This window comes from Salvelinus alpinus, chromosome 2 (assembly GCF_045679555.1).
Source record: "Salvelinus alpinus chromosome 2, SLU_Salpinus.1, whole genome shotgun sequence".
Taxonomy (NCBI): Eukaryota; Metazoa; Chordata; class Actinopteri; order Salmoniformes; family Salmonidae; genus Salvelinus; species Salvelinus alpinus.
The window spans coordinates 128726398-128740766 of NC_092087.1; the positions used below are offsets into that span (position 1 = coordinate 128726398).

The 14369-nt window shown below is 41.0% G+C and overlaps 1 protein-coding gene across 2 annotated transcripts; it reads left to right on the top strand.

Annotated features, from left to right (window-relative positions):
• Positions 1–345: 345 nt before the first annotated feature.
• On the top strand, positions 346–6063 carry LOC139568743 (homeobox protein OTX1 B-like). 2 transcript variants are annotated; one of them, XM_071390789.1, is made up of 4 exons: positions 346–733; positions 2746–2921; positions 3438–3640; positions 4528–6063. In XM_071390789.1, the coding sequence occupies exons 2-4, from the start codon at positions 2825–2827 to the stop codon at positions 5317–5319; spliced, it is 1092 nt and encodes a 363-aa protein (XP_071246890.1). In that variant the 5' UTR covers positions 346–733; positions 2746–2824; the 3' UTR covers positions 5320–6063. The 2 variants fall into 2 exon arrangements, with proteins under 2 accessions (XP_071246890.1, XP_071246891.1); XM_071390790.1 differs by having other exon boundaries at positions 353–733; positions 3489–3640.
• Positions 6064–14369: the final 8306 nt, after the last annotated feature.

Here is a 14369-nt window from a genome sequence, read left to right on the forward strand (position 1 = left end):
CATCCCTTTTGATGGGAAGATTGTTCATTCATGGGTTTGTTTTTTTCATGAGAGAAATAAACACTGAGACCTGTTTAAATGTCCCTTTTACGGTAGCCTACACTTTGTTTTTATGCAAACGCAAAATATACTAGATGCAAATTTAATGAATAACGACGTAGGCCTACATCTAAGTAGAGCTTTCAATGTAATGTCGTTTTTTATTAAGTATAACTTTTTACAATTGTGGGCTCTCACGTGGTATAGATTTATTTAAGCATTTGAAGGGGAGGGGTTTTCTTGCAACCCTCGCAATTGACTGGTTACCGCTGTTGCCTGTAAGGCCGCACGGGCGCTTGGATTGGACGAAGTGGGCGGTTCTGCATGTGTCTTTCGTTCATAGAAGGGCAGGGTAGGCAGAAGGTGATCAATCTCCATCCGTCAACATTGGCAATCACCTTACCACAGTGCAAGACGCACAAGATAATGCGATTGATTTGATTTTTATAATATTTTTTCCAATTGTGAAATTTTCCTCTGACGCACCACTGGGGTTCGGATTTGGAAAAACTGCGTTGGTTGATGTCAACTCCTTATTTGCAGTTTGCGTATTTCTCATCCAATTGTGTGCGCACCTTCTTACGGTTGTCTCGCTTTCAAGAACATTTTCTCCATGTGGATATTTTTGATGTACGGGATCTTCTTGGCTTGACTACAAATAAAGCAAATAAGAAAACAGGATCCCAAACGCAAGGTGAGTGGTAAATGCAAAGTTTTCGTTGTCTTATATAGGCCTATGTAGTCCGTTTAGGCCACTTCCTTCTGTGTTATTCGTCATTTTGATGGATTGATGAATTATATATACAATTGAGCCTACTGTAAGCTAATCACATTCTTCGAAAACGATATATTTGTATTTGATAAGACTACGAAGTTTGTATTTAGGTGCAATTTGCGTTGGAAACCGTTGCGCGCTCATTGAAAACGGTCACTGTAAATGGTCCTTGTAAACAATCACGCTCGTCAGGGGAAGCTATCAATTATTACCTGACAGTAAACTCTCCATTGGAAATGTCGTTTTTATGGTCAATTAATATCCTAAATGCTACTTCTGGTTTGGTTATGCACTTATCATCTGAATGGAAAAACTCTGAGGCCTGACAAGACAAATGGAATGTATATCTTTGAGGTGTTGTTAATTTATTTTGCTGATAAGACCTTTTCTCATAATGGTATCCCCGGAGCTCTCATCTGAATCGCAATAGAGTTCATTTGCACAGAGTTTTTCGACATTTACATTTGCTTAAACTCCTTCCTGCGGTTATGGAAATACAGTGAAGTATTTACGCCTCAATACAAATCCATCAGCTGGTCCGTGTCCACAGCATGGACCCAAGTAGGTCTATTTAGGGGCCAAATACATTGTAGCGAGTCAATGAAGTAAAAAAACAAACCTATTTGTTTCAACCTTTACATTTCGGCACCCCGTCCAATTACTGAAATGCATCTACATATGATATCATATATGCCATCAGGCCTGTTGGTTTGATTTCAAATTTGTATTTGAATATTTTTCTAACTTGATACGCTTGGAGCATATTTCAATCGGATAGATATTCTTATTATCAGGATATAACCATGTAATAACAATGAAAACAACTATTAAAATGCAGAATTAGTGTTCTTTTTTATATTGAAAAAAAAAAACTAAAATAAAAACAAGCCATTTGATAATGTGTGACATCTGGTCTCTGCTGAAAGAGAATGTTCCATTAGGCAGTCGTGTAGAACACACCTCAGAAGATGTGGATATTATATAGGCCTCGAATATTTATTTGTCAAATATAATATCATGCAATATTTTGACAAGCAGCCAACTCCATTTTCGTTTCGACATTCAACTTTGGTCCATTTGTTATTTTACGCAGGGTAGCATGTCGGCCCTGTATAGCCTATAGGCCTAGACAAACTACGTATGAAATAGTCTAATAAATTGTGCTGGTTTTGCCATAAAATGGCCTACATTAACAGGGAAATGGATTATAAGGCTGTTTATGTGTAGCTTGTGCGTGTATTTGTATTTTATGCAGGCTGTTATGACACTTTACATATTTGTGTGCCCAATTATCTGGATCCAAATGCATGCTTTATTTTATTGATCAAAGTCATTAATCTTATCTTGCAGGCCTCTCCATGCACCGAAAATGTGCGTAATGGCGAATGTACTGTTTTTAACGGTGGATGCATTGATCAAAACAAGGGTTTAGAGGTTGCCCATAAGAAGCCATGCGTCAAAAGGAATTAATACACGACTGGCGACAGATTTCATCCGTAATTATTTCTTTACTGTAGTGATGGATGACTGCAATCTGAGTTTATAATTGGATATCGTTTAGCCACGTTAACGCGTCATGTCATACTTTTTTGTAAACCTTTGTAAACGGCTAATCTTTTGATTTTTGGAGAGGGAATCGGCTTTTTGATTCACGTTTGATACGACTCGCGTAAAAGTTAGAAGTCTCAATCAAAAAGTCCTATAGGCAACTGCAATTTAGCAACGTTTTGAAATTGGAAATATAAGTTGGCTTTGATATTGTTTCAGGCTATTTCCAATTGAATTAACCATAATTTGAATATAAGGCCATTTCAATTATTATAATCAAATGTAGTTTGCTGAATTTCTCTTTGTAGGCTACTAAATATAAATGAGTAACCAACATAAATATATATTTTCACATTCTACTCACAGTGCGTTTTCCATTGCAGGATTTCATCAAGGGACTGCAACATCGGGGGAATCGAACATTTCCGCACGGACTTTGGTTTCCCCGTGTCCGTTTCTAGCATGATGTCATACCTCAAACAGGCCCCGTACGGCATGAACGGAATGGGGCTCAGCGGTACGGCCATGGACCTACTGCACCCATCAGTGGGGTATCCAGGTAAAACGCCCCCCAAACACTTCACACTAACTGTGCCAAATCCGAATCACCTGTGACGTTATATTGGATAGTTATCTGTTGCTCATTATAAAAAAATATAGCATCAGTTAGCACACACTGCTCTCCCGCAATACATTCCATGTGCATCTGGAGAATGACACTTCCAAATGCACGGAAACGCATAATTAAGCACTAGTTATTGTCAATCTATAGGATGGTATGATTTAATAACAAAACTATTTTCCGTTTCCCCATGTTACGTGACTAAGTAACTTTAGACCTAGTGTGATTACGGTGAAGGCCTATCGTAGTGCAGAAGATTCTGTGATTTAAAACTGTTAAATATATATATATCTCACTCGTAGGTTATTTTCGTTTTGAAGAAACACTTGACTTTGATTTTGAAGCTAGCTATGTCAGAAATATATGAACATTTTGAGATGGAAGCTTTGAATACTTATATTGAACCTCGTTTGTTTTGGTGAACAATGTTTTTTCATTTCGTTTTATTATCAGATCGAAATGGCTTCGAAGAGTTTCCATTGACAGGTTTCTATTCCATTTCAGCGCATCCGAGGAAACAGCGGAGAGAGAGGACAACTTTTACTCGTACTCAGCTGGACATTCTGGAGTCACTTTTCGGCAAGACGCGCTACCCAGACATTTTCATGCGGGAAGAAGTCGCACTGAAAATCAATTTGCCTGAGTCTAGAGTCCAGGTTTGTACAGAATTGCAATTATATAGTTACTACTGTACTGTAGCCTACTATTGTTTGTGTGAACTTGTTTGCCATTTGTGGGAACTTGCTGAACTTCCAGTGCAAAACTGCAGCGACCAGGACAAGGCCTATTACTGCACATTTCAATCAATACTTTACCTTTTATTTTGGATTTGAATGAGTTTCAACACAGTTAAGTATTTATTTGGGCTAAATGTTATGTATCCTACACTGCAATTCAGCTTTTAGCTGCAATTGTATACTACACGAATAAACAATATGCATAATCTGTTATCATAACTGGTTCTGATAGTTCAAGAAATACATACAATTCCATGTTTTAAAATATAATTTATGTTCAGCTCTCACATAAGGGCCATCTTTAGAATTTATGAGCCCCCTTTTGAAATGGGCGTGACAGCCTTTATGTAACCAGCTTTTGTACCCCTCTCACAGGCTTACTGCAATTATGGCAGCTTCCTCTAGAGTTTCACTGATTTAGCAGAGAAATGTGCACAGTATGCAGGGTAGGCAGCCAAGCCTGTGCAGAGGTAGCTTGCAAATCGAACACTGACTGCACAACAGTTTCATGTCATTTCCAAGTGTTTGTAATGCCTAAAATGGGACAGGAGAATCAGTGAATAAAGAATAATGGTGCTTTATTGACCTACAAGAAGGTATTAACGATTGGTTGATAGAGTTGATATTAGTTATGCCTTTGCGACGAAGTATTATGTATGCCACTAATTGTACAAATTACAAAACATTCAATATTCTCAAATGGAAATAGATATTCAGTCTGTTGCAATCAATCAATGTTTTGCACATTTGTTTGGGCGGATGACAGACAGCATTTTAAAGTTGACCCTTTTCCTCTTGTTGTGCAGGTATGGTTCAAGAACAGGAGAGCCAAGTGCCGTCAGCAGGCCCAGAGTGGAAACAATGCTAAAGTCCGGCCTGCCAAGAAGAAGTCCTCTCCAACCAGGGAGAGCACAGGCTCAGAGAGCAGTGGTCAGTTCACCCCTCCGGCAGTGACCAGCACCGGCTCCTCTTCCTCTTCCTCTGCCTCGTCCGGTGGCTCTCATCCCTCCGGCCATGGAGGCCAAGGCCTGAGCAGCACTTCTACCTCCGTCACAGCCCCAGTGTCCTCCATCTGGAGCCCTGCGCCCATCTCCCCGGCCCCCGCACCACCCCCTGTCCCCGACCCCACTCCCCCCACCAGTGCCTCCTGCATGCAGAGGTCTGTGTCAGGTACTGGAGGCACGTCCTCCTACCCAGTGTCCTACAGCCAGACAGCGGCGGCCTATGGGCAGGGCTACCCCGCCCCGGCGTCAACGGGCTCCTACTTCGGAGGGGTGGAATGCAGCTCGTACCTGGCCCCCATGCACTCTCACCACCACCCCCACCATCCGCACCAGCTCAGCCCCATGACGGGCTCCTCCATGTCTGGCCATCCACACCACCACATAGGGCAGACCTCAGGGCACCACCACCATCACCACCCCCACCACCACCAGGCCTACAGCGGGGCCGGCCTGGCCTTCAACTCCTCAGACTGTCTGGATTACAAAGAACAAACGGCCGCGGCCGCAGCCTCTTCCTGGAAGCTCAACTTCAACACCACCGACTGCTTGGACTACAAAGACCAGGCCTCCTCCTGGCGGTTCCAAGTCTTGTGACTTTTTTTCCTCCTTTCAAATAAGTATTTTTGTTTCGTTTTTTTGTTGAAGAGCTTTTTTCTTCAAAGCATTAAGAAGTTAACTAATAGTAGAGACAATTATCAAGCCTTTTTTAAGTTAATGTTTGGAAAATTCAAGTGACGCACAGATGAAAAAGCCTGTCCGGGTGGCTTCTTCTTTGACCATTTTATGAATCAACAAGCTTGAATCGGATCCACTCACCCAGACTTTGGAACATCAAGGAATATTTTTCTACACATGAACTCTGAAAATTGCCCTCCAACAAGTTTAAAGTATGTAGTTTATCCCTTTGAGTTAGAATTGTTTTTTTCAGGATGGAGCAAGAGCTCTGTGTTATGGATTTTCCATAAATATTCCCAAGAACGACCAATTGAGGGCGAACCTTTGTCACAACATTTGTTTTATGGAAAAATAAGATATTTTATGCTCATGTATTTGATATAGGCCTACCCATTAGAGACCATTTAAATTGAGAAATTAAGATGCTGCTATTGTTTTCAGTTTGCTGATATTCAAATTAATGTTAATTCCAACTTGAATATTGTTCATTGTCCGGACTGTAGTGTTGTATTTTGTAAGTTTAATTGCAGCACTTGTTTATAAGGTAAAAGATTTTGCTATTGTTCTTTACGAAGAAATGTGAATTAGACACGCAATGTCAGTATTCCAAATGAAAGAAAAAATGTACATTCGTGTCTTTATAATAAAGATTCGTTAAAAACATGGTTGGTTTTTCCAATGCAAAGAGTGTTCTTATCTGAATGTAGTGGTGCCTAGTGGTGCTTTTTTGGCAGGTTTAGATTACATTCATTTAAATACTTAGACGGGCCTCAGAACTGTATAACCAAAGAATGAACATATTTTAAAAGTAGTATATTGTAAACAAATTGATTTAAAAAAAAAAAAAATTCAAAGGCTAATAATGGACTTGGCCTAAAGATGGTTTTATTTCTTTATCCATGTGCCACTTTACTGCCATTATGAGTAGGGCTGTTTTTTGCGCAATCATGTGACATGCCTGGATTTGAACATGTATTTAAAACTTTTTCATCAAACTATCCTCTTTTCATGTCAGATATTTCAGCTCCATCCTTAGACATTTGATTTCATTTTGGGTGCATTTCTCATTTCTGCATAAAGCTTTAAATGCAGGATAACATCTTGCCATGTCATATGATTACGCAAAACACAGGGCCCTAATTATGATTTATTTTCATTATCCCTTTGAGAAAAGTTGTCATTTTTTAATGAATGTTGATGAGACTAAATAGAGCAACACATTCTTTTATGAACACACACATTTTTACCTCCTGTTCAACCCGTCTCTATTCATGTCAAATCGAAGACAGACGGGTCTGTTATTTTGACTGAACATTCGGTGGAAACAAAATAAAACAGCAAAAATCATGTCCTTAGATTATCCAATTTTTTAATAGGCCCACTGCATTGATATAGCGTATTCATTAACAAGTTTGTCTTTTTAAATTGAAGTTGCTGCTTCAAATGGGAATTAAATGGGCCTAAGAATGACAATTGCAATAGGCTATCGGTTCCTATCATTTGTGTTACATCAAGTTACATATTTGTAGTGATCCTTCGTCACAAAATGCATAATAACTTTCAGGTTTTGCGTTTATTTGTTTTGGGGAGTGGAAATTTGGTGCATTTCCCAAGAGATATGTAATTATAATCCACACTAAGATGCCAACTCCATTATGCATTCTGCATTCTCAAATGTATTTGATGTTAACACCCAAAATTATGTTCGTGTTTATTTTGGGCTCTGTGATTTCATTTGAGGGGCTGTCAAACGTGTGTGTTTTTGGTTTTACTATCCTTGTGTGGACCAGAAGTCCTCACAAGGATAGTAAAACAAGGAACATTCAGACAAGTGGGGACATAAAAAAATAGGTTTAGGGGTTAAGGGTTTGGGGTTAAGGTTAGGGTTAGGTAAATAGGTTAGGTAAATAAGGAAAATAGGATTTTGAATGGGAATCAATTGTTTGGTCCCCACGAGGATAGTAAAACAAGTGTGTGTGTGTGTGTGTGTGGGGGGTGGGGGGGGGCAAAACTATGAATGTGTATATATGTAAAAGTATGTGGTGCAAATTGTAATATTCCTATACTTAGAAATCGCAAGCGTCTTTGCATTTCCACTACCACAATCCCTCCAGTGGCCACCAGCTCAATGAATAAACTCCACAGAGGTTCAATCAAAACAGATTCAGATTAGCAAACATGTATCCCGGCATGCTGAGCATTTTTCTTTGCATGTTGACAGTAATATATAATGTTGTTGATCCAAGACACAAAAAGAGGACAAATCACGATTTTAATTAACAGAAATCCCTGCTCTTGCGATGGTCCACACCACAGTCGACCAGCTGGACAAACAGGTTTGGGTAAACATGGCGCCCAGGAGAAGTAGCCGACATGACGTGTGTTTGCCTGGCTGTCTCCCGCTGGGCAGTGCCAGTATGCCGCCACCAATCCCCCCCCCCCCCCCCCCCATGCAAACAGACCTGAATTTACTACATTTGCATCCAACAAGGAAGAACTAGTCTCCAGGCCATGTTCAAGGAATCATAGCAGCTCATTTTGCTGAGCCTTCCCTGTCCCAAACACCTGTTCTGATGTCCCATCACTACAGCAGCCAACTGCTCCTATGGATGTAGGCAGTACTGTTCAGATGTGGACACTTTGTGGGGACAGTGTGCTGTCATATTGTCGTTATTGACAAATGGCATTGTCCTACTAGAATCACATTATCCTGTTAGATGATCACAGTTTGATGAACAGCATCATTTGCTTTGATGGTATACTAAAAAGTACAACTTTTATAATACTTTAACTGCTTATGATTAGAATTGAAGTCGCCATATAATCTCTGACTATGCTGACCGTCACGACTTGGGGAATCTACAGATGGATATTCATCATATCATCATCATCCTATTGATCAACAATCAATCTACATTTTTAATACATATCAAGTGGTCTATCTTTTCAAACAACCAAAAACAACTACAGTGGGCTCCAAAATTACTGCCACCCCTGACCGGCAATGCACAAACAATACTTTAAAAAATATAAACAATATAATTATAGAGATAAACTCAAAATACCAACATGTGAGAAATACTGTACTTTATTAATGTTTCAATGGAACCCACCAAAATCATACAATTATTTAATACAAAATAAGTTTCACCAAAATCAAGGTTTCATAATTATTGGCACTCCTCGTTTAGTACTTAGTGCAACCACCTCTGGCAAGGATAACAGCATGGAGTCTTTTCCTGTAATGTTTGACAAGGTTAAGGAACACATTTGGAGGGATTTTGGACTATTCCTCTATGCAGATCCTTTCAAGATCCTTCACATTCTTAGGTTTGCGCTTATCAACTGCCCTCTTCCACTCAGCCCACAGGTTTTCGATTGGATTGAGGTCCGGCGACTGAGATGGCCATCGCATAACATTGATTTTGTTGTCACAGAATCATTTCTGTGTGGATCTTGAGGTATGTTTTGGGTCGTTGTCTTGTTGGAAAGTCCACCTACGGCCAAGTCCCAGCCTTCTGGCAGAGGCAACCAGATTGTCAGCCAAAATTGCTTGATACTTGGTGGAATTTATTATGCCATCAATCTTATCCAATGGCCCTGGACCTCTGGAATTAAAGTCTGATGGTGCTTTTTGAAACCTGGTGACCCCAAGACTGATTCTTGGCTATTTTGTTGCTTCTCTCACCATCCTCCTCCCTATCCTTGGGTGAAAAATGCCTTTGCGTCCTCTACGCGTGAGGTTTTCAACAGTTCCATATCTTTAGAATTTTAAAATAATTGCCCTGACAGTGCTCAGTGGTATATTCAATCGTTTGTGGATCTTCTTGTAGCCATTACCAGATTTATGAAGGTCTACGACCATCTGTCTCTTTTGAACTGCCAGTTCTTTTGTTTTCTTCATGGTGTTGGATGACAAAAGGTATTGCATGCGTGTTACCTCATTTTTATACCCCAGTGAAACAGGAAGTGATGTAATGGCTCAATATAGTTCCTTAAGACTTAAATAAGTGGAATTTAATTCCTGGGTTAATATTGGTAGATGTTATTTGCAATAATCTTTAAGTGTGCCATTAATTATGAAACTTTGACTTGGAGGACATTGATTTTTATTTAAATCAATAAATGATTGGTTGGTTCCATTGAAACATTAATAATGTACAGTATTTCTCACATGTTGGTATTTTGAGTTTATCTCTATAATTATATTGTTTATATTTTTTAAAGTATTGTTTTTGCATTGCCAGTCAGGGGTGCCATTATTTTTGGAGCCCACTGTAAGCACAGAAAGCGGTTATAAACTTGGATCAATTTAGTTGACATTGCTTTAAAGGGGACATCCTCATCCTCACCCCGTCTTTACCCTCAGTAACCCCTCAAGTAGACGTTCTTTGAGTCCTATCTCAACTAGAACCAGGTGACACTCTGACCTTGGCGGCCTTAGTCAACCTCGACCTAAATAATTCACAGAGGATGTGGCAGCCAACAGCGAACGGAGCTACTTCCTTGATTGCCTTGGAACCTGCGGGTGACCTGGGTGCTCGTAGACGAGGCGTCTGTCCGGCAGCTGAACCGTGACAGTTGTCTAAAGTTTGCATGTGGAGGGCTGGCTGAGTTTGAAGGAAGCTAGATCCTCAGAGACATGGCTGGATACAGGCCCGTCCAGGGATCAAATAGTATTTGAAATCTTTCAACATCTTCCAAATACTTTGAGCGTTTACTTGAACCTGCCTGGAGTCCCAGATGGGCGAGGTTTGAGGTCTTGGAATATTCCATTGGTTCCTTTGTGCCAGACAAGCTCAAGCAAGCACAGCTCAAGTATTTGAGTGACTTGAACCCATGTCTGATACAGGTTGTAGAAATTACCATCAGACGCAGTACAGGAGGCTCCATTCATGCCATCTGATTGTGGGCCTCTAAACAACAGCTATACTCAAAGCCATAATCAAATCTATGAATGAGTATATGAATCAAATATATCAGTGAATCTCTGTCTGATAGACTAAACAGCTATACCTCAATGTTTTCCAATCTGATTTGACTTGCTCCTCCCTTGGCTACAGAAACTTGGCAGCGTGTTATTGTAACTATGATGTAACTAGGCAGGAGAAGGTTCAGAAGGAGTTTTGTTGGAGTTGAATCGCTAAGATTTGAAATGCATTGAATTGTCTTCAGAGAATTATATTTAAGTGATGAGGTCCGTCGTGTAATGTACACACCAGGCAAATGGTATTTAACCATTTTATTTGCTTTCTCTCAACCACCTTGTCAAACCTCCGTCGTACCCTAAGGCTGACGACCTCTAAAAGATCCTCCAACACACTCTTAATATGTTTATCTAAGAGAAAATACAAAATGGAGGGCTCCTTTCCATCCGACCACATCTTCCTCAGTCACAACCCTGCGAAACACCAACAAACAAAACAGCACAACAGCTTCTCGACGAACGAAACACCACAGAGGGGAAAAAAAGACAAATCATGGCTTCTGATATTGTGCACTTTGCCACTTCCATCATATAGCCTCCTTGTGTATATTTTCATATGGAAATCCCCTTAGCATGGCGGGTAAATAGATTACGATATAGTGGGGGATTAAGGATCGCCGTGCGCCGCTGTCTCGCTAATCCCAAGCGCAGACTGTCAACAGCCCCTGACATGTCCGGGATGGGACTCCTTCTTCTCACACAAAATGGCTCCTTCCTCCGCTACTTAAAAAGCAAATCTGGGGCCTTCCCGTCATGAATATTCCCGCACTCGTTATTCTATCACGAGGAGCTGAGGTCAGTCCACGATTGAAACAATTCCTCACTTGTAGTAACTTTGTTGATAGGGAAGTACAAGTTTAGTACACTCAAATGTAGTATGTATGAGATGCTATGGTTTTCACGAAGAATCCTTCATACATACCGCTGTATTTCAGTTAAAATACAGTGCATTTCAATATGTAGAACAAGAGTTCAATGTACCAGAACAAAAACACAGTGTGTATCATGAAGGATACCCTGACATGGAAGCATTACTTCCAAGTGCCTCTTCCAGCTGAGTATCTATGAGCTAAAGCAGGGCCTCTCCTTGAAACAAACGGTGATGGGGAACCTTTGTCAGGCCATGCCTAAGCCTAATCTAATGATTCAGATGACTGGGGGGTGTACTTAGTGGGATAGCCAGTGGCTCGGTTCAAACAAACCCATACGGGTGGAAGGTTCCCAAGGATCTTTTTTTTTTTCAATACTAGGGCCTTAAAGGCAACCCCCATTAACTTCAGTCTTGGAGTGCCAGGAGGAATGCGAGAGCTGGACATTTTGCTGAGCTTAGATTGAAGTCAGGTTTAAAGGGACTAATTCATTACACTACACCCAAAAAATAGCTCTTTACTGGTGTTGTACTTGGGGCCTCAATCATTTAAACTTGGTAACCAAATAGCCCCAAAGAAATCATAATTCCCCTTATCAAATTTCTGACCATGTTTAACGTTTTACTTTTTTTTTTTTATCCCTTCTGCCACCTCATACAAACGTACTTACAGAACATTTTATTTTGGACATTTTCTGGACTCCCTTTAACCGGGTTTCAATGACTTGGGCTCAGAGTACTGACATTACACCCCATTGAAGCTCCTGATAAAATGTGAGTCTTTATTGTTTGAACAAGTGTATTTTTCTCAGAACCATTCCACATGGAGTACATAAACCAGTGGCAGTGCCTCAAGTTTGCTCACCAGACTTTGTGATGATTTGATTTTCACTAAGTGACTCATTTTCCTTCCTGGAATATCAATGTGCTGTATGTACAGTGTGCGCTTGAGTGGGCCTTACAATATTGTCTTACACTTACACAAATGAGAGAGAAAGAACGCTCCCATCTTTCTCGCAAATGAATCCTTTTTTTTTGTGGCAAAAAGGAGGACATGAGTGAGATCTTTCAAAGGAAGTAACAGTTAGGCCTTCTTGAGTCATGTTATATCACACAGTCTTCGGGCCCAGGTGTAAGATGAAGCCTAGCTCTGTGATTTGCTTTGTGGTTACACAGACTCCTAATGGATCAATTTACAACCTTGTTACGACTTGCCATAATTGACACTGTTTTTAACCAGTTATTTAATGATTACAGTGAATTGTATCCGTTCCCCTCTCAGTTTCTAACTCAGTATCTCGATGTGTTAGTCCTACATCGCTTTTAAGGTACTCTACTAATTGTGGCATGGCAAAGAAACAAATCAGTATTTGTTTGTGTTTGACGTTGTTTAGGTGTTTGGTGGCGTGTCTTCACGTGTGAGTGCGTACGGATCTGAAGAGCCCTTCGGTGGTGCTGTCACCATTTGATTGACAGGCCAGCGCAACACTAGAAACCTGGGATTAAGGTTGACCAAGCATAAACAAACATTGCTATTTTAGGGGCACAAAGGCAGCAACCAACATGTCCAAGAGACATTTGACTACTTTCATGTGGCACTGGTACTTTTCTTCACTCTTTTTCGGTAAAGCCATTATAACTCATTGGGGTTTGAATAACTGCTTTTCCCGGGGGTGTAGAGTTCATGTCAGGGCACCCCCATAAAGGTTTAAAATGTTTCCTTGGGCGCCCCTAGAACCAGTGGTAGTGGCACCCACTATTTTGAGGGCATCGCCAAGAGTTGACATACGATTCGAACAATGCATTCTCATTTGGCATTATCAGTTGCTTTCTGTTGTTTTCCAATGGACATTTGAGTTACTTTGTTTTAGTGGTCTACTTTGGACTTGGAAATCAGTGTCGCTAATGTCACCCATTCCTTTAAGTTACTTTTTGAGGACGGTCTTCAGTGTTTGGTCTTTGGTGTTTTTTAAGTCATGGATTTACCTTCAAAAGCTGCAGATTAGGATAAGATTTATTTGCGATTAAACCATAACCTCTCCTTGTACCGAGATGATGTCATTGCCGATATGTAGATATGAGAGACAGAGAGACAACAACAGAGATATGGGAACAGAGACAGACAGAGACAGAGATATGGGAACAGAGACAGACAGAGACGGAGATATGGGAACAGAGACAGACAGAGACGGAGATATGGGAACAGAGACAGACAGAGACAGCGATATGGGAACAGAGACAGACAGAGGCAGAGATATGGGAACAGAGACAGACAGAGACGGAGATATGGGAACAGAGACAGACAGAGATATGGGAACAGAGACAGACAGAGACAGACAGAGATATGGGAACAGAGACAGACAGAGACGGAGATATGGGAACAGAGACAGAGACAGAGATATGGGAACAGAGACAGACAGAAACGGAGATATGGGAACAGAGACAGAGACAGAGATATGGGAACAGAGACAGACAGAGACAGAGATATGGGAACAGAGACAGACAGAGACAGAGATATGGGAACAGAGACAGACAGAGACGGAGATATGGGTACAGAGACAGACAGAGACAGAGATATGGGAACAGAGACAGACAGAGACAGAGATATGGGAACAGAGACAGACAGAGATATGGGAACAGAGACAGACAGAGACGGAGATATGGGAACAGAGACAGAGAGAGACGGAGATATGGGTACAGAGACAGACAGAGACAGAGATATGGGAACAGAGACAGACAGAGACAGAGATATGGGAACAGAGACAGACAGAGATATGGGAACAGAGACAGACAGAGACGGAGATATGGGAACAGAGACAGACAGAGATATGGGAACAGAGACAGACAGAGACGGAGATATGGGAACAGAGACAGAGAGAGACAGAGATATGGGAACAGAGACAGACAGAGACAGAGATATGGGAACAGAGACAGACAGAGACGGAGATATGGGTACAGAGACAGACAGAGACAGAGATATGGGAACAGAGACAGACAGAGATATGGGAACAGAGACCGACAGAGACAGAGATATGGGTACAGAGACAGACAGAGACGGAGATATGGGAACAGAGACTGACAGAGACGGAGATATGGGAACAGAGACAGACAGAG

Coding starts and splice junctions, on each gene's coding strand:
- LOC139568743 (XM_071390789.1), top strand. CDS start 2,825: ATGATGTCATACCTCAAACAGGCCCCGTACGGCATGAACGGAATGGGG. Junction 2,922..3,437: donor CCCATCAGTGGGGTATCCAG/GTAAAACGCCCC, acceptor TTTTATTATCAG/ATCGAAATGGCTTCGAAGAG. Junction 3,641..4,527: donor TGCCTGAGTCTAGAGTCCAG/GTTTGTACAGAA, acceptor CTTGTTGTGCAG/GTATGGTTCAAGAACAGGAG.